The sequence below is a fragment of the Ornithorhynchus anatinus genome, chromosome 2 (assembly GCF_004115215.2).
Source record: "Ornithorhynchus anatinus isolate Pmale09 chromosome 2, mOrnAna1.pri.v4, whole genome shotgun sequence".
NCBI classification, from domain to species: Eukaryota; Metazoa; Chordata; class Mammalia; order Monotremata; family Ornithorhynchidae; genus Ornithorhynchus; species Ornithorhynchus anatinus.
In genome coordinates this window covers 104,891,212-104,917,721 of record NC_041729.1, presented here as the reverse complement: position 1 = coordinate 104,917,721, position 26,510 = coordinate 104,891,212, and the positions used below count along the sequence as shown (strand labels likewise).

At 49.6% G+C, this 26,510-nt stretch overlaps 1 protein-coding gene across 1 annotated transcript in view; it reads right to left on the bottom strand.

The window, feature by feature from the left end:
* Positions 1–26,510, bottom strand: part of ROS1 (ROS proto-oncogene 1, receptor tyrosine kinase) — a 121,730-nt gene that overhangs the window by 56,328 nt on the left and 38,892 nt on the right. Inside the window, exons 15-19 of the mRNA XM_039914597.1 lie at positions 25,981–26,193; positions 24,973–25,083; positions 22,688–22,869; positions 16,769–16,960; positions 1,260–1,360 (exon numbers count right to left, since the gene is read on the bottom strand). Coding sequence (XP_039770531.1) covers positions 1,260–1,360; positions 16,769–16,960; positions 22,688–22,869; positions 24,973–25,083; positions 25,981–26,193 — 799 coding nt within the window. The remainder of the gene's footprint in view (positions 1–1,259; positions 1,361–16,768; positions 16,961–22,687; positions 22,870–24,972; positions 25,084–25,980; positions 26,194–26,510) is intronic.

The window sequence follows — 26,510 nt, the reverse complement described above, 5'->3', positions numbered from 1 at the left end:
TCGAGCGCTTAGTACAATGCTCTGCACACAGTAAGTGCTCAATAAATATGAATGAATGAATGAATGAATGCCATGCTGTCTGCTGGGTGACCTTGTGCGAGTCATTTAGCTTCTCTGGGTCTCATTTGCCTCATCTGCGAAACTGAGATGAAGACTCTGAGTCCCGTGTGAGTCAGGGGCTGTGTCCAACCCAATTATCTTGTATCTACCCGAGTGCCCAGTATGGTACCTGGCAGATAGTAAACTCTTAATGAATACCATTAGGAGAAAAAAAAAAGAGGGGCATGAGTGCTGACAGCCTCCCCCTTGCAGGCAGGTTTCTAAGGAGAACCTCCCAGCAACCTTGAGAGACACGCCAGCGTTTCCTAAAGGCCAGGGGTCCGATGCCTCTCTCCTGGGTTTCCTGTGACTTCATCCGTCCCACCTCCTCTGGGGGAAATCGAATCGCTTCCCTCTGATCCCAACTCCAGCCCAGCGAATATACGATTACCCGGGCATCGGCTTACCATCTTAGATATGTCTCTTGGCTTAGAACCCCCGGTATTCCAAACCTGCCCGCGGCATATGCCTCTCGCCCTTCAGAGCTCATTGCCAGGACTCTCTTTATCTCTGATCTTCCAGGGAAACTGATTTATGGCTGGCAGTTGGTTGCAGTGCAGTTGTCCATATAGCCACGAGCACAGCAGTTATCAAGACCACATAAATCATGTGGTAAGAATACACGTCTCTGAGCCACGCCACCCTGGCTCACTCCCATAGCCTACCCAGCCTGGGTCCTCTCTGGATGCCTCTAACACTGGAACCAAGATCTTTTTCTTTTTTAAGCGCTTACTATGTCCCAAGCACTGTATTAAGCATTGGGATAGATACAATCTAATCAGGTTGGGCAGAGTCCGTGTCCCACATGAGACTCACGGTCCTAATCCCCATTTTACAGAGGAGGTAACTGAGACACAGAGAGTGAAGTGACTCGCCCAAGGTCACCCAGCTGACAAGGGGTGGAGCTGGGATTAGAACCCAGGTCCTCTGATTCCCGGGCCCGGGCTCTTTCCATTAGGCCACACTGTGCTGTGACCTTGGACCCCCACCCTTGTAGCTTGGGATGGTCCATCCAACTCCCCTAACTCTCCCCGCTCCATCCCTGATGCCCTCCAACCCTCCAGAAGGGATCGCTCACCACAGATCTGCCCTAAATCGGGCTGTATTGCTCCCCAGTTTCCTTGCCGCCCCCCCGTGACACCCCAAAGGCCAGTCCTTACTCCTTGCCACGCAGAGGGGCACTGTACAGGTGTGTGCACTGGTTGTCCCGCACGAGCCAATAGAGGAGTCCACCGCCAAGGTTGGGGGTTAAAGCCATCACCTGCATGGAGGAAGAGATACGGAGGAGGAGAAAGTAATGCTGTGGACTTCCCCCACCTATCTACCACTCCCAAACACACACACACACACACACAAGTACACACCCACACACCCTAAAAACAGATCAGGACAGGGAGGTGGGTGTGGAAGGAGGGAAGGAAGGAGCCGGAAATAATGATTAATAATCATAATTATGGCATTTGGTAAGCGCTTACTGTATGCCAAGCACTGTTCTAAGCACTGGGGTAGATACAAGGTGATCAGGTTGTCCCACATGGGGCTCATAGTCTTAATCCCCATTTTACAGATGAGGTAACTGAGGCACAGAGAAGTTGAGCGGCTTGCCCAAGGTCACACAGTGACAAGTGGCAGAGCCGGGATTAGAACCCACGTCCTCTGACTCCCAAGCCTGTGCTCTTTCCACTAAGCCATGCTGCTTCTCAGACCCAAAAAGTGACTCCAACTTGCCCTGGTCACTCCCTCTCTCTAAACAATACCTCCCACCCCAATCCCAGCCCCATTTGTCCCCAGGGTGCAAATATTCCCTCCCAAAGCCTCACTTCACCCCTAGTCCCTTTGCCCATCTCTGAAAGAGTTCAATCCGAGTTTGTTTGCTTGTTTGTTTGTTTTTTAAATGGTATTTGTTAAGCACTTACTATGTGCCAGGCACTGTTCTAAGTGCTGGGCTAGATTCAAGATGATCAGGTCGGACACAGTCCCTGTCCCACGTAGGGCTCACAGTCATAATCCCCATTTTATAGATGTACAGTTTACAGAGGTAACTGAGGGACAGAGAAGTGAAGTGACTTGCCCAAGGTCACCCAGCAGACAAATGGCAGAGCTGGGATTGAAACCCAGATCCTTCTGACTCCCGGGGCCCTGGTCTATCCACTAGGCCATGCTGGTCTGAAGGTCTTTGTTTCCCAGATGGTCCTACAGAGGGTAAAATGGGCCCGGGACCACTCCGGGCCACAGTCCACACCACACCCCGGCTAAGACCCGGCCGCCAAGGCAGAGCGGAGGAATGGGGATCGCGGACAGGAACTTGATTCCCTCCAGAGCCCAGCCCGGTGGAACGTGCCTTAACCACATCTATTTGGTTACGGTGAATCTCCAAGACTTACCACCCCCACAGCACCGGATCCCAGCCTCCTCCTCCCCTTCCCCTAGACCCCAAAAGTCTGACTTGGGGGCCATGGAGCAAGACCAGAAGAGACAGCTTCCGCTGGCTCCAGGGACTGAGCCCCAGCAGCCTCAGTGGCAGGGGTGGTGAGGGATGAACGGCAGGATGAACTGTGGCTTTTTTTTGTCGGCAGACGGGTCGGGGGTTTGTGCAGGGACCCTGAGATGGAACTCTTTAATAATAATAGTAAAAATAATAACAGCAATAATAATAATTGTGGTATTTGTTAAGCACTTACTCTGAGCCAGGTACTGAACTAAACACTGGGCTAGATATAAAATAATCGGGTTGGACATCATTCATGTCCCACATAGGTTTCCCAGTCTCGATCCATATTTTACAGATGAGGTAACTGAGGAACAGAAAAGTTAAGTGATTTCCCCAAGGTCACACGACATTCAAGTGGTAAAGCGGGGATTAGAACCCAGGTCCTTCTGACACCCTTGCCCATAAGAAGCAGCGTGACACAGTGGATAGAGCACGGGCCTGGGAGTCAGAAGGTCATGGGATCCAATCCCAGTTCTGCCACTTGTCTGCTGTGTGACCTGGGGGAAGTCACTTCACTTCTCTGTGCCTCAGTCATCTCAACTGAACAATGGGGATTGCAACTATCAGCCTGATGAGGGACAGGGACTATACTCAACTCAATTTGCTTGTATCTACCCCAATGCTTAGTACAGTGCCTGACACACAGTAAGTACTTAACAAATACCACAATTATTATCTTTAAAGCTCTCTGTCACCCTGCCCTCTCCTACCTCACCTCACTTCTCTCCTTCTACAATCCAGCCCTCACACTCCGGTCCTCTGGTGCTCAACTTCTCACTGTGCCTCGATCTCTCGTCTCACCGCCGACCCTGGCCTACATCCTACCTCTGGCCTGAAACGCCTTTCCTCCTCAAACCTGCCAGACAATTACTCTCCCCGCCTTCAAAGCCTTACTGCAGGCATATCTCCTCCAAGAGGCCTTCCAAGATTAAGCCCCACTTTTCTTCATTTCCCACTCCCCCCCACGTCACCCTGACTCACTCCCTTTGCTCTTCCCCCAGCCCCCCACCCCACAGCACTTCTGTATATATCTGTAATTTTATTTTATTTATATTGATGTCTGTTTACTTGTATTGATGTCTGTTTCCCCCCATCTCTTGACTGTGATCTCTTTGTAGCCTGGAATTGTCTCTTTTTATTGCTGTATTATACTTTCCCAAGCACTAAATACAGTGCTCTGCACACAGTAAGGGCCCAATAAATATGATTGAATGAATATCCACTAGGCCACGCTGCTCCTCATCTGTTGAGTGGCCCTGGGCAAGTCACTTCACTTCTCTGTGCCTTAGTTAACTCATCTGTAAAATGGGGATTAAGACTGTGAGTCTGAGGTGGGACAGGGACTGTGTCCAACTCAATTTGCTTGTATCCACTCCACTGCTCAGTACAGTGCCTGGCACATAGTAAGTGCTTAACAAATACCATTATTATCATTTTACTACCAGGACTTTAGTATGTTTGTGGAGAGTGGAAGGGTGGATTCCGCCTGGGGTGTAGCGGGCTGGGTTCCTGGCATTCTATCATATTTCGTGCATCTAGTGCCTTTTGTGTTCAGAGGAGGGCCATTACAACAATCACTGTGGAATCTGCTAAGTGCTTACTGTGCTCCAAACACTAGGGAAGAGACGAGATAGTCAGATCAGAATACGAGATAGTCAGATCAGACACAATCCCCATCCCAAGGAGACTCGCAGTCTGAGTAGGAGGGAGAATAGGCACCGAATCACTATTTTACAGATGAGGAAACTGAGGCCCAGAGAAGAGACGTGACTTGCCCAAGGTCACCCAGCTGGCAAGAAGCACATTGGGGATTCAAACCCAGGTCTTCTGATTCCCAGGCCCTCGGCTCTTTCCACTAGACCATGCTACTTCAAGTTGCTTAACTGCCGATGGTGACATTCACCTCTTGAGAGCATGTATGGCTGAAAAGGCCAATGCGGGACCCTCAGACACAGTCATGCTCTGTGTGTGCAAGTGTACGCCCTCAGAAATACACACACACACACACACACACACACACACACATTGTGCTATCCCATTTGCTGTTTTCATCTCCCAGTGCTATTTTCACTAGTGGCATTAGTTTTAGAAATTATTATACTATATTATCTAAAGGATATATATCAGTTCATCAGTTAAGAGCTTTTATTGAATGCTTAGGGTGCACAGAGCACTTTATTAAGCACTTAGGAGAGTACAGTAGAGTTAACAGACATGATCCCCACCTTTGAGGAGCTGACAGTCTAGCAATTATAGATGGTGGAAGCAATTAAGTATAAAGATATGTTCATAAAGTGCTATGGTTGGAATGTAAATACCCAAGGCTAACGTGACATACAAGTACTGAAGTAGCAGTTGCAGAGGAAATGGGGATAGCAGCGTGGCCTAGTGGAATAACCGGCCTGGAAGTTAGAGGATACAGGTTCTAATCCTACGGCCACTTGTCTGCTATGTGACCGTAGGCAAGTCACTTAACTTCTCCATGCCTCAGTTCGCTCATCTGAAAAATGGGGATTCAATAACAGTTCTCTCTTCCTTAGAATGTGAGCCTCATGTGGGACAGGGACTGTGTCCACCCTGACTGAACTGTACCTACCCCAGAGCTTAGGACAGGGCTTGACACATAGTAAGCACTTAACAAGTGCCATAACCAAGTGAGAATTAATCAGAGAAGGCCTCCAGGAGAAGATGTGATCTTAGAAGGATTTTGGAGATGGGTAAAATGTGACCTGCTGGTTAAGAGGGAGAGAGATCCAGGCAGACACGAGAGTGGAAGAAGAGGTTGGTGGGAAGGGGAAAGGTAAAAATGAGATATTATGTTACACCTAGTCATTGTCCTTCTTCAAACATTCAGGCTCTTGCTGCAGAGGCCCTATCCTGGCCTGTGGACATGACTGAGGGTTTACATGGGTAGATTTCACCTGACTGAGATGATTTTTTAGCCTCCTGTTCATTTTTTGAGCCTGCCGCTTGTTTGCTCTTTCAACTTTCTTAAAGCCTCTGCTCACCCAGAGAGTAAACCCTCCTCAGACTCATCTGCCAGTGGTCTTTCGATCACTTGGTTTAAGATTGGGCCTCACTGGGTCTTTTTCTCTCATATTTTGGCCATCGGGTTCAGATGTGCCCCCTGCACCCAACCCTTCCAAGCCACGGACCCAGGGAGGCAGGGGCTGGAGGCAGCGTGGCCCAGAGTCATCGGAGAGAAAAGAAGAAGCTCATTCTGCTCCACAGAAGGAATCTAAAGCAGATACTCAAGGGCGACTTTCCTCTCCGTGCCCTTCCAGTGCAACATTTCATAAAATTATGTCATGAGCCGGTCAAAAATAACCCCGCGACCTGGGACCTTCAAACCTTCCAACACGTGAATGCCTCTGACATTTAGTGTTCCCTCAGCTCTGGATAGAGGCGTTCTCTCCAACAGATGGCTGGCCTCCGCTCCAGAGAGCGTCGCCTTCAGAGTAATGTTTCAAAGCCTAGTTTGTCTCCGAGCTCACCATGGCCGCGTAGTTGCGGCGGCCTGGCCTGGGAGCACGACAACTGCCTCCCTTCTCCTGGAGGGGCCGGCCGGGAGGGCTGGGATAGCGGCGAGCGGCCCCTTTGGGCCACTGGAAGAGGGAATTTGGGCACCGCCCCCTCCCAAGCTTTGGGTCCAACAAACACCATGGAGCCGCACGTCCGAAAGTATTTTGTCTTGAGGCCCCAGAGGGACGCTGGAGTCCTCTCTGTTCTTTGTGCATGCCATTGCCCAAGCCCAAAACTGTAGTTGCTCCCTGTGGGACTGAGAGGGGCTCGAGTCTTAGCTGTGGAAGTTTCAGGACGGTCAGTTTAGCACTGCTCCATGGGGCTAGGTTCCCTTCGAGGCGACTCATAAGTTGCCCTCAAAAAAGCTTTGGGGGCAACAGTTGAGCTGGGCAGGAGGATTTCATTCATTCATTTGTATTTATTGAAAGCTACTGTGTGCAGAGCACTGTACTAAGCACTTGGGAGAGTACACTATAACAATTAGCAGACACATTCCCTGCCCACAACGGTCTAGGTAACAGATCTTTCATTGTGGCCCGCCCTCTGGAAGTCGTCGAAGGGTCATCGTCCTCAGGCAAGGGACCAGTTGGTCACCCTGGGACAGGGAGAAATCCCAAGAGGGGTGGAGGAATGGTCTGGACTGTGTCAGCTGGGGGTGTTGAGGAATTCAGGCCCCAGCTCTGGTATCTGCAAGGAATGGCAGGTGAGCAGGCAATGGATAGAGGGAAACTTGTAGAGTGGCCAGTTACCCAATTTTCTACCATCGGTGGTCAGCTGGTCTGCCCCATCCAGTGCTCCATGCCCAATACCACTATTGAACGGAAAACTCATTGCAGACAGGAAACAGGTATACCAACTCCACTATATCATACTCTCCCAAGTGCTTAATATAGTGCTAGGAATATACAGTAAACAACATGGCCTAGTGGAAAGACCACAAGCCTGGCAGTCAGAGGACCTGGGTCCTAATCGTGGCTCTGCCACTTGTCTACTCTGTGACCTCGAGCAAGTCATTTCACCTGTCTGCTAGATGGGAATTCAGTACCTGTCCTCCCTCCTACTTAGACTGCAAACCCCACGTGGGACCCGATTATCTTGGATCCACCCCATCAATTAGTACAGATCTTGACCCATAGTGAGTGCTTCACAAATACCATGATTATTATTATTAAGGGTTCAGTAAATACCTTTGATTGATATTAGACAGTCTAAAAATTCTCAATGCCGAGACTCCCTCTGCCACGGCCTCTGTTACTTAGTTTCACAACCCTGACACCATTTCACAGTGACTGGGAGAGGAATGCCATGGCTCTGGAGCATGTCGGGGCTCGGGAGTCCTCCCAGAGGAAAGATCTAGGGTCGTCCAAACTTAAACTTCCATCCGATAGTGTGCGTGATGTGAGCTGGGGCAGATAACGAGATAATCAGGTCTTACATGGGGCTCACTGTCTAAGTGAGAGAGAGAACAGGTATTGAATGCCTATTTTGCAGAGGCCCAGAGAAGTCAAGTGACTTGTCCAAGATCACACAGCAGACAAGGGACAGAGCCGGGTTTTTTGGACCCAGGTCCTCTGACCCCCAAGCCAATGCTCTTTTCACTAGACCATGCTGCTTCTCTACAATACGATACGTATACGATATAGAGTAGAATACAACAGAGTTGGTAGACATGTTTCCTGCCCACAATGAGCTTAGGGTGTGGAGGGGGAGAAGGACAATAAAAATAAATAATTTATAATACATAATTTATAGCTATGTACATAAGTGCTGTGGGGCTGAGGGTTGGGTGAATAGCAGATGGCCAAAGGTCACAGATCCAAGTGCATATGCTGAGGAAGAAATAGAGTTAAAGATGTGTACCTGAGTGCTATGGAGTGATATGAATATCCAAAATGCTTTGGTAGCACAGAAGGGTTGAGGGGGCAGTTTGAGAGGAAATCAGGAAAGGGGAAATGAGAAATTAATCCAGAAAGGCTTCTTTGAGGAGATGTGATTTTAGTAGGGCTTTGAATGCGGGGAAAGATGTGAAAGGGGAGGGAATTTCAGGCAGTGAGGGGGCTGTGAGGTAAAGGTAGGCTGCAAGAGAGAGGAGAAGGAGGCACAGCAAGTACGTTGGCCTGAGAAGAATGAAGTGTGTGATATGGAGTGCATTTGGAGAAGAGAGGATTAAGTAGCAGAGGAGAGACTTAAAGTTGTTGGCCAAAAACTTCTGCTGGACGTGAAGACTCTATCCAGATGCTTAGGTAGCACAGAAGGGCCCAAGTGGCAGTTTGATGGGAAATCAGGAAAGGGGAAATGAGAAATTAATACAGAAAGGCTTCTTTGAGGAGATGTGATTTTAGTAGGGCATTGAATATGGAGAAAGATGTGAAAGGGGAGGGAATTCCAGGCAGTGAGGAGGCTGTGAGGTAAAGGTAGGTGGCAAGAGAGAAGAGAATGAGGCACAGCGAGTATGTTGGCCTGAGAAGAGTCAAGTGTGTGAGCTGGAGTGTATTTGGAGAAGAGAGGATTAAGTAGGAGGGGAGAGCCTTAAAGTTGATGGCCAAGAACTTCTGCTGGATGTGAAGACTCTAACCACCTTCAAAGCCTTACTGAAGCCACATCTCCTCCAAGAAGCCATCCCTGACTAGGCGCTCCTTTGCTCTCCTCCACTCCCTTCTATGTCATCCTTGCACTTGATCTGCATCCTTTATTCACTCTTCCCTCAGCCCCAAAGCAATTATGTACCTATTCATAATTTATTTATTTACAGTAATGTCTGACTCCCCACCTAGACTCTAAGCTTACTGCGGGCAAGGAACGTGTCTACCAACTCTGTTCATTTGTACTCTCCCAAGTGTTCAGATCAGTGCTGTGCACAAAGTAAGCAACCCGGCCCAGCCACTTGTCAGCTGTGTGACTTTGGGCAAGTCACTTAACTTCTCTGTGCCTCAGATACCCCTCTGGAAAATGGGGATTAAGACTGTGAGCCCCATGTGGGACAACCTGATCATCTTGTATCCTCCCCAGCACAGAATAGTGCTTTGCACATAATAAGTGCTTAACAAATGTCATTATTATTATTATTAAGCACTCAAATACGATAGATGGATGGAGTGAAGAGGAATGGGTAACCACTGGAAGACTACAAGAAGCAGCATGGCCAAGTAAATAGAGCAGGGGCCTGGGAGTCAGAAGGACCTGGATTCTAGTCCCAGCTCTGCCACTTATCTGCTGTGTGATCTTGGGCAGGTCACTTCACTACTCTGTGCCTCAGTTACCTCATCCGTAAAATGGGGTCGAAAGCTGTGAGCCCCCTGTGGGACAAGAACTTTGCTGAACTTGTATCTACCCCAGTGCTTAGAAAAATACCTGGCAAATCGTAAGTGCTTAACATATACTGTTAAAAAAGGGTTTTGAGAAGAGGGGAGAGGTGAAGAACAACATTTTGGGGAAATGATTTGGGCAGCAGAGTGAAGTATAGATTGGAGAGGGAAGAGATTGGAGGCAATCTGGAATCTGACAAGTGCCTTGATGAGTGCGGTGACCATTTGATTGGAGAAAAAAGGGTGGATTCTGGAGCTGATTGGATTCTGAGGATGAACTGACAAGATCTGGTGACAGACTGAATATGGGTGTTGACAGGAGGGATGAGTCAAGGATCATCAATCAATCAATAGTATTTATTAAGCACTTACTATGTGCCTAGCACTGTATCAAGTGTTTGGGAGAGTACAATGCAACAGAATTAGCAGACGTTCCTTGCCCATAACGAACGAAGTTTACAGGGCTTGGGAGATGGGAAGGAGGGTGAGGATGTCCCTCCAGGGAGACACTCGTACTATCTGATAAAGAATCCTCTGAAGGCAGCAGGGAGGGAGAACTGAAGAGCTCTGATCTGCCCCTAGGAAAGTGAACTCAGACAAACTGCAGCTAATCGGAGCTCCCCTTCTTGCAGGCTCCCTCTTTCAGTCAAAGACCGTGATGTTGTATATACTTCAGCCAAAGGACAAGTCAATACCCTGTTCCCTTTCAGCTTGAATTGACTTCATTCAGCTGAAGAATCTCCAGTAAACCTGCTAGCTGTACCTCATTTTTTTGGTTTTGTTTTTTAATGTTTTTTTTAAGCACTTACTAATGTGTCAAGTACCGTTCTAAGTGCTGGAGTAGATACGAGTTAATTAAATTGAATATTGCCCCTGTTCCTCATGGGGTTCGCGGTCTAAAGTATTAAATCCACATTTTGCAAATGAAGAAACTGAGGGCCAGAGAAGTGAAGTGACATGCCCAAGGTACATAGCAGGTAAGAGATGGAGCTGGGACTAGAACCCAGGTCCTCTGTCTCTTAGGCCCATGCTTTTTCCACTAAACCACAGTGCTTCCTTATTCTGTCTTCCTCCCCTTTGCTGTTACCTGGCCTCCCTCCTTCCCTCCCAGCCCGTCTAAAAGACAACAATCCTCCCTTAAATTCCAAAGCCTCACCTCCTACAATAAGCCTTCCCTGATGATTTTCTAGCATCCCACCAGCACTTATGTAATGGGTTCAAATCTGGGCTCCACTGCTTGTCAGCTGTGTGACTTTGGGCAAGTCACTTCACTTCTCTGTGCCTCAGTTGCCTCATCTGTAAAATGGGGATTAAGACTGTGAGCCCCACGTGGGACAACCTGATCACCTTGTATCCTCCCCAGCACTTAGAACTGTGCTTTGCATGTAGTAAGCTCTTAACCAGTGTCATTATTAGTATTATTTATAACCATCCTTTGCACACAGTAAGCACTCATTTAAAATGATTAATAATTAATAATCCTCAATTCTTTTGTATAACCAATCATTCAACTGTTCATTCAATTACTTACTTTGACTACTTCATTTGTAAATACTTTGATTATGGCTCTCCTATTAGAGTATAAACTCCCCGTGGTCAGGGAATGTGCCAGTTTTTGTTTTGTACTTCCCAAGCACTTAAGGAAGCAGCACGGTCTAATCGAAAGAACACGGGCCGGAAGTCAGAGGAGCTGGGTTTAAAACTTGGTTCTGCCACTTATCTGCTCTTTGACCTTTTCCGGCCCTCAGTTTCCTCATCCGCAAAATGGGGATTCAGTGCCTGTTCTCTCTTCTACTTAGACTATGAGCCCCATGTGGGGCAGGAACTGTGTCCAACCTGATTAACTGGTATCTACCCCAGCAGTTTAGAACAGCGCTTGACAGTAAGCGCTTAGCAAATACCATCATTCATTCATTCATTCAATCATATTTAGTGAGCACTTACTCTGTGCAGAGCACTGTACTAAGTGCTTGGAAAGTACCGTTCAGCAACAAAGAGAGACAATCCCTGCCTACAGCGGGCTCGTAGTCTAGAAGGGGGGAGACAGACATCCAAACAAGTAAAGAGGCATCAACAGCATCAATATAAACAGAATTATGGATATATATAAACACGAATTAGTAGTAATAACAATAATAATGATGGTATTTGTTAAGTGCTAACTATGTTCCAGGCACTGTTCTAAGCGCTGGGATCGATACAAGGTAATGAGGTTGTCCCACATGGGGCTCACAGTCTTAACCCCCATTTTACAGATGAGGTAACTGAATCACAGAGAAGTTAAGTGACTTGCCCAAAGTCACACAGCTGATCAGTGGCAGAGCCGGGATTAGAACCATTGTGCCTGAGGCACTTAATAAATATTATTACGTATTTCTACTACTACTGCTATTCTACTATCACCGTTACTGCTAGTCTCACCACCACTGGCCAGTCACATACACCTAACTAAGACCCTGTGATGGCCTTTGTCCTCACTGATATGGGATGCTCCTCGCAGATATGGGGCACTCCTCTGCCCTCCTGGGAAGACCAGGTACGTGTTACGATGCTTGCATTATGTGGGTGACTCAATGCAACATCATGACATCATCGATCCATCAGGGGTATTGATTCAGTGCTTATTATGTGCAGGGCACTGTACTGAGCACTTGGGAGAGGACAGTACAGTGGAATCAGCACATACATTCCCGGCCCATAACGAGCTTACGTCACAGGAAACCTTTTCTGGACAGCCGCAGAATCTAGGGTGCTCAGAGAGGACCCCTGGGTCCCCCTCATATACATACACACACCATACTCTTTCAGGCCCCTGAAAAGAGAGGCACTACTTCTGAGCCCTGGAATTTGATAATGGGAGCTGAGACAACAAATTTCCCATAGCACACATAAATATATATATACATATATATATATATATATATATGTATTTACACATACATAGTCACACCTTACAGTCTCCATGACTTAAGCACTAACTCATGTACATAGTCCCTTTTCATTCTCCCTCCTATCCATAAATTATTTTAGTATCTGCTTCACCCACTAGATTGGAAACTCCTGCAGCATGGCTCAGTGACAAGAGCCCAGGCTTGGGAGTCAGAGGTCATGGGTTCGAATCCCGGCTCTGCCACTTGGCAGTTGTGTGACTGTGGGCTAGTCACTTCACTTCTCTGGGCCTCAGTTATCTCATATGTAAAATGGGGATTCACTCTGAGACCCACGTGGGACAACCTGATTACCCTGTATCTACCCCAGCGCTTAGAACAGTGCTCTGCACATAGTAAGAGCTTAACAAATACCAACGCTATTATTATTATTATTATTATTATTGAGGGCAGGGATCATTTCTCCCAAATCCTTACCCCAGCACTCTGTATACAGTGGGGACTCAATAAGCACAACGGATCGACTGATTGTCTAGTGCCTTTTTCCCAGTTAGTTTTCCCTTCCATGATCCACTTCATTCACATCCCTAAGGAGCAACCTATTAAGGCGATGGAGCTTCCCTACGGTAATGAGGGGCGAATCTCGATCCTGGGGTTTCAGGACCTAGACCCTCTGCGAAGGAATGGGTTGTGTTGGTTTACGCGGCTCCGGCTTCGTACCACTATTCCCGCCAGTCATGTCCCCGCCGGGTCCTGGTGGGTAACGAGAAGGTGGGCAGGGGTGCACTGGTTATCATTTTCTGGACTTCGGACACATTTACGGCTGAAGTGACCACAGCGTGGAGCCGATATTGAGGCCCAGTGCCATCAGGTAGAGTGCCTTGGTACCCTCTAGTCTTCACCACCCTCACTAGCCCAGAAGCACAGAAAAGGTAAGTAATAGTCCAACCCAGAAGCAGAGTTGGGACTAGAACCCAAGTCTCCTGACCCCCAGACCTGTGCTCTTCCAATTGAGTCAGGCCTCCTCCCAACTAAGCACTACATTCTTCCTGCATGAGAAGGCGGTGCCGTGGAGCGCATCTTTAATTGGAACGTGACGGGAATGAAATGGCTTGGAATACCAATGAAGGCCCCCCGGGGGTGGGGGTAGGGGGTCAGAAATGTGCCGTCAATCACTTCCTCCCGGCCCCCTGGTTGGATTAGGATGAGCTGTCCCCATGTGTCGGCTGGAACAGCCACCAGATTTTCCTTCCGCTTCTGGGTGGGGATCCTGAGGGAGGGAAGGGGTCGCACCGCCTCCCCCGATTCCTCCCGAGACGCTTCCCTAGCCTCCCTGCCCTGTCCACTGCAGTTCACCTGCTCTTAGAGGTGCACGTGGACAGCAGAGAACCAGATACCTGGAGCCCAGGTGGGCATCAGAAGGTGTCAGGATGGGCCGTGTGGGCACAGAATTCTGGGTCAGCCCCAATCCCCAGCATGCTAAACCCCTCTGAGAGTCAGAACAGAGACCCAAGGGGCCCGAGCGGTCTTAGAGAGATCATCACGTCCATCCTCCTGCCTCCAGGCATACAAGATGGGGGTCCTGGTTTTGAGAACTTCCTCGGCTTTGCTTAAGGACTGCAGTCATGGCAGCACTCCTGTCGGGGGGCCTTCTGTATCCATCACCTAATATTGGCCTTCTCCATGGCAAAGAAACAGCTTGGCCTAGGGGATAGAGCACGGGCTTGGGAGTCAGGAGGTCGTGGGTTCTCAACCCAGTTCAGCCACTCGTGTACAGGCTCTCATAATATCTCGGCTGGATTACTGTGTCAGCCTTCTTTCTGCTCTCTCTTCCTCCTGTCTCTCCCCGCTCCGGTCTATTCTTCACTCCGCTGCCCGGCTCATCTTCCTGCAGAAACGCTCTGGGCCTGTCACTCCCTTTCTTAAAAACCTCCAGTGGTTGCCTATCGACCTCCGCACGAAACAAAAACTTCTCACTCTAGGCTACAAGGCTCTCCATCACCTTGCCCCCTCCTACCTCTCCTCCCTTCTCTCTTTCTACCGCCCACCCCGCACGCTCCGCTCCTCTGCCGCCCACCTCCTCACTGACCCCGTTCTCGCCTATCCCGCCGTCGTCCCCTGGGCCACGTCCTCCCACGGTCCTAGAACACCCTCCCTCCTCACCTCCGCCAAACTCATTCTCTTCCCTTCTTCAAAGCCCTACTGAGAGCTCACGTCCTCCAAGAGGCCTTCCCAGACTGAGCTTCCTCTTTTCCCTCTGTGCCCTCTGCTGCCTCTCTACCCCCCCTTCACTTCCCCTCAGCTAAGCCCTCTTTCCCCCCTGTTTCCCTCTGCTCCTCCCCACTCCCTTCCCCTCCCCTCAGCACTGTACTCGTCTGCTCATTTGTATATATTTTTATTACCCTATTTATTTTGTTAATGGGGTGTACATCACCTTGATTCTATTTATTGCTTTGTTTTAATGAGACGTTCAACCCCTTGGTTCTATTTATTGCTATTGTTTTATTTGTCTGTCTCCCCCGATTAGACTGTAAGCCTGTCAATGGGCAGGGACTGTCTCTGTTGCTGACTTGTACATTCCAAGTGCTTAGTACAGTGCTCTGCATATAGTAAGCGCTCAATAAATACTATTGAATGAAATGAATGAATGCTGTGTGACCTTGGGCAGGTCACCTCACTTCTCTGGGCCTCAGTTACCTCATCTGTAAAATGGGGATTGAGACTGTGAACCCCATGTGGGACAGGGACTATGTCCCACTTGAATGGCTTGTATCCACCCCAGCGCTTAGAACAGTGCCTGGCATATAGTAAACATTTAACAGTACCAACATTATTATTATTATCATTCTCTTCTCCCCCCGCCACCTCCAGGGTGACCCCCACCTCCCTCCAGCCCCCCAGCCGGGGGGGCTCGGCATCCAGGCCAGGGAAAGACGGACTGTGTGTTCTCAGGGTCACGCAGTAACTCAACACCTTCCCCAGAATAGACCGGCAGGCTGCTTGCCTCCATTTGACAGGTAATAATTCCAGGCCTGATGGATAGTTCTGCTCCTGCCCAAGGATCCAGCCTTATCCAATGACCCATAAATCTAGCCCCCTGCAATACCCCGGCCCTGATTTGTCCACACTAACCCAGTCTGGCCAACCCTTTTTATTTTTTTTTTCCATGGTATCTGTTTAGCGCTTACTAAGTGCCAGGCCGGGGTAGACACAAGATCATCAGGTTGGATATAGTTCCTGTCCTATATAGGGCTCACAGTTTTAATCCCCATTTTACAGATGAGGTAACTGAGGTACAGAGAAGTGAGGAGACTTACCCAAGGTCACACAGCAGACAAGTGGCGGGGCTGAGACTAGAACCCGGGTCCTTCTGACTCCCAGGCCCATTCTCTAGCCACTGGGCCAAGCCGTTTTTCTTGCCACACTGCTGATCTTAATACCATTAATTCCTTTCCACTTCTTAAATCTTCTGTTGGGAAAAGTAGCTAATAATGATAACTGAGCAAGTTATTTAACCGCTCTGGAGCTCCTCTAAAATGAGTACTTTTAACTCTTTTTTTTTCATTGGTATATGTTAAGCGCTTCCTACGTACCAGGCACTGTACCGCCATCCCTAACCATGAATCTCGGTGTCCCAGGGATTGACGAGCCCTGGGGCTCCTCAAAGGGTCCTGGGTTTGGTGCTGGACACAGAGCCCTGAGCCGGATGGACGGGAGGACCGATCCTGAGTGGCATTGCTCCAGTCCCTTAGGAAGTAGTGTGGCCTGATAATAATAATATTAATAATAATTGTGGTATTTGTTAAGTGAATGTTGGTATTTGTTAAGCGCTTACTATGTGCAGAGCACTGTTCTAAGCACTGGGGTAGACACAGGGGAATCAGGTTGTCCCACGTGGGGCTCACAGTCTTCATCCCCATTTGACAGATGAGGGAACTGAGGCCCAGAGAAGTGAAGTGACTCGCCCACAGTCACACAGCTGGCAAGTGGCAGAGCTGGGATTCGAACTCATGACCTCTGACTCCAAAGCCCGTGCTCTTTCCACTGAGCCACGCTGCTTCCCGTGCTTACTGTGTGCCAAGCACTGTTCTTAGCACTGGTGTAGATACAGGGTAATCAGGTCTTCCTCACGCTTTTAATCCCCATTTTACAGGTGAGGTAACTGGGCATAGAGACTTGCCCAAGCTCACACAGCAGACAAGTGGAGGAGTCGGAAGTAGAACCCACATCCTCCGACTCCCAAGCCGGTGCTCTTTCCACTAAACCACGCTGGCCTAATGGGATTAACACTCTGAGCCTCATGTGAGACATGGACTGTGTCCAAACTGATTAGCCTGTACCTACCCCAGCGCTTAGTACAGTACCTGGCACGTAGTAAGGGCTTAAATGCAATTAAAAACAAGAAAAGAAAAAACACCTAGCACGAGCCCCACTGATGAAACACCCTCTATTGAACAGATCACCTGTTTGTCCGAAAACGGGGGTTGCAGCTGGAGCACCAGGGAGTCTTCTCCATTTAGCCGGGCGCTCTCCACGGAGCGGGCCGTGGTCCAGTAGAGATAGCCCCTGGACGAGTCCACTGCCAGGTCGTTGACGGAGAACCTGGCCCGGACCACCGTGTCCCTCCGGCCAGTGCGGAAGGACCGCCGTTGGATCTAGAAAAAAAGAGTAGCGCTCTCAGTCAAGGTAGAAACGGAATCGTCACCGATTGGCCAGACTGGACACCTTCTGGGTGCAGACACTGGGCTGGGGTCTTTCCGTGGGCAGGGCACAGGACCGGGCCGTTAGTATTCACCCCTTTACCCCCTCAGCCTCAAAGCACTGATGTCGGGAAGCAGCATGACAGTGAAAAGAGCCTGGGCTTGGGAGTCGGAGGTCAAGTGTTCTACTCCTGGCTCCGCCACTTATCAGCTTTGTGACTTTGGACAAGTCACTTAACTTCTCTGTGCCTCAGTTCCCTCATCTGTAAAATGGGGATTAAGACTGAGCGCCCCATGTGGGACAACCTGATAACCTAAGCAGCGTGGCTCAGTGGAAAGAGCACGGGCTTGGGAGTCAGAGGTCATGAGTTTGAATCCCGGATCTGCCACTTGTCAGCTGTGTGACTGTGGGCAAGTCACTTCACTTCTCTGTGCCTCAGTTACCTCATCTGGAAAATGGGGATTAACTGTGAGCCTCACTTGGGATAACCTGATTACCCTGTATCTACCCCAGCGCTTAGAACAGTGCTCTGCACATAGTAAGCGCTTAACAAATACCAACATTATTATTATTACCCTGGTGCTTACAGTGCTTGGTACAAAGTAAACACTTTACAATTACCATCATCATTATTATTATAATAATGTACACAGCCGTAATTTATTTATTTATATTAATTCCTGTCTTCCCTTCAGTCAACTAATCAATGGAACTGAGCACTTACTGTGTGCAGAGCACTGTACTAAGCCTGTGATAGAGTAAAATGCAGTAGAATTAGCAAGTACGTTCCCTGCCCACAGCGAGCTTACAGTCTAGACTTATAAACTCGCTGTGGGAAGAGAACATGTCTACCAGCTCTGCTGTATTCACCCAAGCACTTTGTACAGTGCTCTGCACAAAGTGAGCGCTTAATAAATACCATTGATTGATTGATTGATTGATTGACCGGGTGGTGTAGTTTGCTGGGCTGAGCTGCTCTGAGTGTTTGAGGGGGTTTGCTGGTATCAGGACATGGTCCCTTGGGAGGAAGTGAGGTCTATTCATTCAATAGTATTTATCGAGCGCTTACTATGTGCAGAGCACTGTACTAAGCGCTTGGAATGTACAATTCGGCAACAGATAGAGACAATCCCTGCCCATTGACGGGCTTACAGTCTATTGTACTCTCCCAAGCACTGAGTACAGTGCTCTGAGCCCAGCGAGCACTCAATAAATACCACTGATTGATCAGGAAATGGTGAGGATAAAATGAGATCGCCGGTGCTGAAAGACTGGAAAATCGACAGTGCTCAATATATTCAAGGTGAGATTATTCCTGTCATTAGGGATCAGTACACTAGACTGGAAGCTCCTTGTGGGCAAGGAAAAGTGCCTACTATAACTCTGCTATATTTTACTCTCCCAAGCACTCAATAAATACCACTGATTGATTTATCAGTACCACCTAGCAGGAGATCAGCAAACTGATAAGCCTCCCTCTCTCCCCACCTCTCTGTTTGTTTTTCTCATGCCCTTCCACTGCCTTAACCTAGGAAAGGGGCCCTGGAGAAGGGTGATTCCCTTGGCCAAGGCCCCCAGGTCCACCTGAAGGATGGGGGTGATATTCCTTGCAGGTGGAATCCACTGATTTTACTTTCACTCTTCCTATCCCGCTGTCTCACTTTCTACAACCCCTTCTGCAGATCAGTGAATAACGATTTGGTGATAACAATAGTAATAATAACAGTAACCGTACTTATTAATAGTAGAGAAGCAGCGTGGCTCCGTGGAAAGAGCACGGGCTTGGGAGTCAGAGGTCATGGGTTCGAATCCCAGCTCTGCCACTTGTCAGCTGTGTGACTGTGGGCAAGTCACTTAATTTCTCTGGGCCTCAGTTACCTCATCTGTAAAATGGCCCATTTTACAGGCCCACAATGTGAGCCTCATGTGGGACAACCTGATTACCCTGTATACCCCAGCACTTAGAACAGTGCTTGGCACATAGTAAGCGCTTAACAAATATCAACATTATTATTTTTGTTAGTATTATTATTATTATTGTGCCTAGCACCGTTACTGTTACTATGTGCCAACCACTGTTCTAAGCGCTGGCGTAGATACCAGTTAACCAGCTTGGACATAGTCCCTGTTCCACATGGAGCTCACACTCTTAATCTCTGTTTTACAGATCAAGTAACTGAGGCACACAGAGGAGTGAAATGACTTGCCCAAGGTCACTCAGCAGATATGCGGCAGAGCCGGGATTAGAACCCAGGTCCTTCTGATCCCCAGGCCCGTGCTTTATCTGCTAAGCCACGACTGCTAATAGAATCAGTACAATCAGACATTTTGCCCATTGGAAGGGAGGGGTTCACTTATAAATAAGGAAAGAGGCCAGATCCAAGCAGAGAGCAGAGAAAACCATTTTTCTATCTGTTCTTCCACTGGCCTAACCCAGAACTGTGGGAGGGTGGAGGGGGTGCTACTGGGGAACTGGGGGGGTTCCCCTGTCCTTGCCTTACTGGGTGAAGGGGGTGGGCTTTTATCTTTTTCTTTTTCTAACTTTTTCCACTCCATTCCTTCTCACTCTATAGTGTCACGTGGTATCACGCCCTTTTCGGGGGTGGGAGTGGGGGGACCCCCCCCCACAGCACTGTGCTTATACGTACATATTTATTATTCTATTTATTTCATTAATGATATGTATATATCATTATATATATTTACACTGATGCTATTGATGCCTGTCTACTTGCTTTGCTTTGTTCTGCTATCCGTCTCCCTCCTTCTAGACTGTGAGCCCGTTGTTGAGTAGGGATCGTCTCTGTTGTCGAACTGCACTTTCCAAACGCTTAGTGCGGTGCTCTGCACACAGTAAGCGCTCAGTAACTACAATCGAATGAATGAATGATGGGGGTGGTCGGTACCTAGAGAGGATGATGTCATTTGGAACACGGCCAGCCAGATGTGACGTCCTGCCCCGGCAGAGCATTAATGATCACTGGGGCAGTTGTTAACCATTTATTCTGTGTCAGGCATTGTACTAAGCATCAGTCAGTCAGTCAACAGTATTTATTGAGCACTTACTTTGCGCAGAGCATTGTACTAAGCACCTGGGAGAGTAGAATATAACGATATAAGATACATTCCCTGCCCACAATGAGCTTACAGTTTAGAGCTTATAATCTAGGTGGGTGGTTAGAAGATAAACGGGTTGAATGCTGTCCCTTGGGGCACACATGGGGAGGGAGAATGGCACAGTGGATACAGTACAGGCCTGGGAGTCATAAGGTCGTGGGTTCTAATCCCAGCTCTGCCACTTGTCTGCTCTGTGACCTTGAGCAAGTCATTTCACTTCTCCGGGCCTCGTCCGTAAAATGGGAATTCATTCATTCATTCATTCATTCATTCACATTTATTAAGTGCTTACTGTGTGCAGAGCACTGTACTAAGCACTTGGGAAAGTACACTATAACAATAAACAGTCACATTCCCTGCTGTAATGCTGCTGTAAGACATCGGGCTTACAGCCTAGAGTGGAGGAGACAGACATCAATAGAAATAAACACAAATGCTTTGGGGCTGGGAGGGGGGAAGAGCAAAGGATGCAAGTCAGGGTGATGCAGAAGAGAGTGGGAGATGAGGAAAAGTGGGGCTTAGTCTGGGAAGGCCACTTGGAGGACACGTGCCTTCAATAAGACACTGAAGCTGGGGAGAGATCTGTCAGAATAGAGGAGGGAGGGTGTTCCAGGCCACTGGCAGAATGTGGGCTAAGGCTCGGTGGCAAGACAGGTGAGATTGAGGCACAGCGAGAAGGTTAGCACCAGAGGAGCAGAGTGTGCAGCCTGTAGAAGGAGAGAAGTGAGGCAAGGTAGGAGAGGTAAGGTAGTGGACTACTTTAAAGCCATTAGTGAGGAGTCTTTGTTTGATATGGAGGTGGATGGGCAACCACTGGAGGTTTTTGAGGAGCGGGGTGTCTTATCCAGAACATTTTTGTAGAAACACTATCTGGGCAGCAGAGTGAAGTATGGACTGGAGTGGGGAGAGACAGGAGGTTGGGGATAGAGACTGTGAGCCGTACATAGGATAGGGACTGTGTTCAACCCAATTTGCTTATGTCCAACCCAGTGTTTAATACGGTGCCTGGCATAAAGTTAAGCGCTTAACAAATACCATTATTATTATTAGGTATCAGATCCTCATCATCATCATCAATAGTATTTATTGAGCGCTTACTATGTGCAGAGCACTGTACTAAGTGCTTGGAATGAACAAGTCAGCAACAGATAGAGACGGTCCCTGCCGTTTGACAGGCTTACGGTCTAATTGGGGGAGACGGACAGACAAGAACAATGGAAATAAATAGCAATAAATAGAGACAAGGGGAAGAACATCTCGTAAAAACAATGGCAACTAAATAGAATCAAGGCAATGTACAATTCATTAACAAAATAAATAGGGTAATGGAAATATATACAGTTGAGCGGACGAGTACAGTGCTGAGGGGAGGGGAAGGGAGAGGGGGAGGAGCGGAGGGAAAGGGGGAAAAGAGGGTTTAGCTGTGGAGAGGTGAAGGGGGGGTGGTAGAGGGAGTAGAGGGAGAAGAGGAGCTCAGTCTGGGAAGGCCTCTTGGAGGAGGTGAGTTTTAAGTAAGGTTTTGAAGAGGGGAAGAGAATCAGTTTGGCGGAGGTGAAGAGGGAGGGCGTTCCAGGACCGCGGGAGGACGCGGCCCAGGGGTCGACGGCGGGATAGGCGAGACCGAGGGACGGCGAGGAGGTGGGCGGCAGAGGAGCGGAGCGTGCGGGGTGGGCGGTAGAGAGAAGGGAGGAGAGGTAGGAAGGGGCAAGGTGATGGAGAGCCTCGAAGCCTAGAGTGAGGAGTTTTTGTTTGGAGCGGAGGTCGATAGGCAACCACTGGAGTTGTTTAAGAAGGGGAGTGACATGCCCAGATCGTTTCTGCGGGATGATGAGCCGGGCAGCGGAGTGAAGAATAGACCGGAGCGGGGTGAGAGAGGAGGAAGGGAGGTCAGAGAGAAGGCTGACACGGTAGTCTAGCCGGGATATAACGAGAGCCCGTAGCAGTAAGGTAGCCGTTTGGGTGGAGAGGAAAGGGCGGATCTTGGCGATATTGTAGAGGTGAAACCGGCAGGTCTCGGTAACGGATAGGATGCGTGGGGCGAACGAGAGAGACGAGTCAAGGATGACACCGAGATCGCGCGCCCGAGAGACGGGAAGGACGGTCGTGCCATCCACGGTGATAGAGAAGTCTGGGAGAGGACCGGGTTTGGGAGGGAAGATGAGGAGCTCAGTCTTGTTCATGTTGAGTTTTAGGTGGCAGGCCGACATCCAGGTGGAGATGTCCCGGAGGCGGGAGGAGATGCGAGCCTGAAGGGGGAGGGAGAGGACAGGGGCGGAGATGTAGATGTGCGTGTCATCTGCGTAGAGATGGTAGTCGAAGCCGTGAGAGCGGATGAGTTCACCGAGGGAGTGAGTGTAAATGGAGAACAGAAGAGGGCCAAGAACTGACCCTTGAGGAACTCCAACAGTTAAAGGATGGGAGGGGGAGGAGGCGCCAGCGAAGGAGACCGAGAATGACCGGACAGAGAGGTAAGAGGAGAACCGGGAGAGGACGGACTCCGTGAAGCCAAGGTGAGATAAGGTATCATTGTTCTAGGTCATTCAAGGTGCCGTCTTGGTACGTACCAAGTTGGCCTTGCTGGCCCAGTAGAGGTGTTGGCCCATCCACTCGAAGGCCAGAGCCCCTGCTCCCGTAATGCCAGGGACGCGATCCTTCACCGGACCTCCAGCTGCCCCCTCCGGCCTCCACTGCCATACGTTGCCTGAGGAGTCGCTGTAGAAGAGGGTGCCTCCGTGCCAGTCCAGACCTTGGAGTGGGAATGATGGCGAGGCGTGGTTACGATCCACTGCTTCGGGGAGACCCACCCGCTTTCTGCATTGCCCTGGCTGACATCCTCCCCAAAAGAAACCAAGGGTTAAGGGTTCCTCCCCGAGCCTTCCTGGGATGGGACTCCCAAACCACAGGGCTGCTGCCATACCTCCTATTACCCCCACGGCCTCTGTTTGGAAACTGCTCCCCTCAGAGAGGATATTATTTCCATCACGTGTACTCTCCCAAGAGCTTAGTCCAGTGCTCTGCATACATTAAGCGCTCGATAAGTACCATCGAATGAATGAATGAATGACAGCAGACCACGAGGGCTTCCTTTCAAAGACCTGGGCCCCAGAGTTCATGAAAGCATTAATGCCTGGCATCCTCTAGGTAGGTCCTGGGTTCCCCGTGGGTGAGGCAGCTCGGTATAACACTCCCAGAGCCGGCTCCAGCACCCTGTTGCCAGCAGGGAGGGGAGAGGAGTATAGGATCCGCTCCCTTCTGGCAATATGCCCAGCTGGGCTATTCAAACTCACAGAGAAAAAACTGGGGGATGTTCTGACTGTAATTACCCTCCTTGAAGGCAGGAGTCAGGTATTCTGACCCCACTGTTCATTCCCATCCGTTTAGTGTGGGGCTCTGCCTACAGTAGGCTCTCCACGTAATAATAATAATAATAATAATGTTGGTATTTGTTAAGCGCTTACTAAGTGCAGCGCACTGTTCTAAGCACTGGGGTAGATACAGGGGAATGAGGTTTTCCCACGTGAGGCTCACAGTCTTCATCCCCATTTTACAGATGAGGGAACTGAGGCACAGAGAAGTGAAGCGATTTGCCCACAGTCACACAGCCGACAAGGGGCAGAGTCGGAATTTGAACCCATGACCTCTGACTCCCAAGCCCAGTCTCTTTCCACTGAGCCACGCTGCTTCTCTACTATTGGTACTATTGGTTGGTGGGTTGAAAGGATGCCACAGGAACCACCCAGTCCATCCCCTTGCCTCCAGGCCAGATGGCCCCTGAGCCGGGCAGAGGGAAAAGACTCTTTCCTGTGGGTGGCGGAAGGAAGAGGAGGAGAAGTAGAAGAAGGAAGAGGAGATTTGACACCTTCTCATTGCCATTACTTCACCAGTTTACTCTTCTGTTAGGAAGGCCCTCCTCCTCCTTCTCCTCTTCTTCCTCCCTCTCCTCCTCCTCCCCCCCCCCCCAACTCCAGCTTTTCCTCCTCTTGCTTCTCCTCCTCCTCTTCCTCCTCCTCTTCTTGCTTTTCCCACTTCTCCTCCTTCTTCCCCTCCTCCTTCCCCAACTTTTCCTCCTTCTGCTCTCCTCTGCCTCCTCCTACTTCTCCTCCTCCTCCCCCTCCTCTTTCTTCTCCCCCTGCTCTTCCTTCTCCCACTTCTCCTCTTCCCTGTCCAAGAGGCCTTCCCTGACTAAGCTCTCATTTCAACTTCTCCCACTCCCTTCTGTGTCACCCTTGCACTTGGATTTGCTTCCTTTATTCTCCCTTCCCTCAGCCCCACAGCACTGAAGTCCATATCCACAATTTCTTCATTTATACTAATGTTTGTCTCTCCCTCTAGATTGAAAGCTCCTTGTGGGCAGGGAATGTGTCTACTAACTCTCTTATATTATTATATTGTACCCTCCCAAGTGCTCAGTACAGTGCTCTGCACACGGTAAGTGCCCAATAAATATGACTGATTGATTGAATGATTCCTTGTCCTCAACCTCCTCCTCCTTCTCCTCCTTCCTTCTCCACCTCCTATCTGAACTAAACGCCTTCAACTGCTCACACTCAAGTCTGGGATTCTGTTTCCGGCAGCCTCAAGATGACAGGGCCCAGCGGCTGGACACTGCTTCTTCCTTTAATAAATAAGTGTCATTTGAACGCAGGGCTCAGTCTTTGGTGTAACATTAATAGACTGGCTGGAAGGTAGTGCTTCTGAAGTTCAGTTTAACTCCAGTCACTCCCCTCTCCCCTCTCTGCTTCAGAACACAAACACAACATATTGAGGAAACCACACTTCCCCCCGCCCCTCACCCCCTTATTCCTCCCTCCCCCGCAACCTCTGAAGCCATGAAGCTCGCCGGGATTACCTGAGACATTTCTGATTTCGGATGACAGGAGTTCTCCCGGACCGAAGCCAGTTAGCGGTTGCTGCCACAGACCGTCGGGTCCCACGGCCAGGATGAAGGGCGTTTCCACGGCTGGGAGAATCACAAAGGAGTCAAGGCTGCTGCCGCTGCTCCCTATTCACTCTCCCGCTGCCCCAAGCATCCTCGGGCTTCACAGATGGAGCCTTTCTGCCTAAAGACGGGCCCCAGATCCTTCCCTGGCAAGAGCCAGGCCGGGCCACCGCTCTTCACTTCCTCCTGCCACTTTCTAAATCCAGCAGGCTTGGAGTCGGTCCCCAAAAAGGTGAGAAGCAAAGCCCAAATCTCCCTGGACTCTCCCTGTCCTGGGGGTCACCTCTGGCCTACTTCTCCCTGCTCCCCAGGAGCTCCAGCGGGGAGGACCCCCGTTCTTCGGGCCGAGCCCCCGGCCCAGGCCTCGGTACAGGAGAGATGTCCCCTCGCTCAGTTCCCACACGTGCTGTATCATCTTGCATCCGGCCAGGAACACGCTTAAACCCTGGGATTGAACCAGACGTGGCTCTGGGGAGAGGGCGCATGGAGCTGGTGCCAGTACTCTCCCTTGCCACCACCCTGATTCAACCGCAGGACCCGAATGGGGCACAGAGCATCCACCCGCCCACCCCACCCTCCCCCACTCCGCCAAGGTCATCCAGGGACCACTGCCTCCCGTCCAGGCTGATGGCAGCTCGCTGTGGGCCGGGAACACGTCTGTTTATTGTTGAATTGTACTGTCCCAAGAGCTTAGTACAGTGCTCAGCACATAGTAAGAGCTCAGTAAATATGATTGCATGGACCAATGAATAAATAGCGCTGTCGAATGACTCATGTTGGGAAAGACAGCAAGAGCTGGACTGATCGGCTTGGTGGGATCGTCCCAACCAGCCCCATGTCCACACCTTGGCTGGGGAATGCCACCGGCGAAATATTTCTCAGCTCTGGATCGTTTGCCTGAGCAGAAGCGGGTCTCACCTGGCTTGAGGGTGGTGCCCACAAAGGGCTCTGCCCAGGGCCCAGTCCCAGCGGGGGACCTCGCTCTCACGGTGACGCTGTACTGAGTGTTGTTCCGCAGCGCCGAGATGACCAGCTGAGTGTCAGTGACGTTGGGGAAGAGGCTGGCCCCATCTACGAGGGCTTGGCCACTCACTTGCACATCATATGTCCAGTTCTGCCAGGCCGAAGGACCTGAAGAGGGACGGCAAGCAGTGTTATAACAATTACATGAATAATAACTGTGGTATTTGTTGAGAGCTTACTATGTGCCAAATTCCCTCATCTATAAGATAGGGTTTAAGACTGAGAACCCACATGGGACCAGGACTGTGTCCTACCTGATTTTCTTGTATTTAGCCTAGCACTCAGTACAGCGCCAGGCACATAGTAAAATCTTAATAAATACCATAAAAAACCACTATATCCAGTGCTGGGCTAGATATAAGATAAGGTGGCCAGATGCAGCCCCTGTGTCATACGGAGTTCACAGTCTAAGGGAGAGGGAGAAC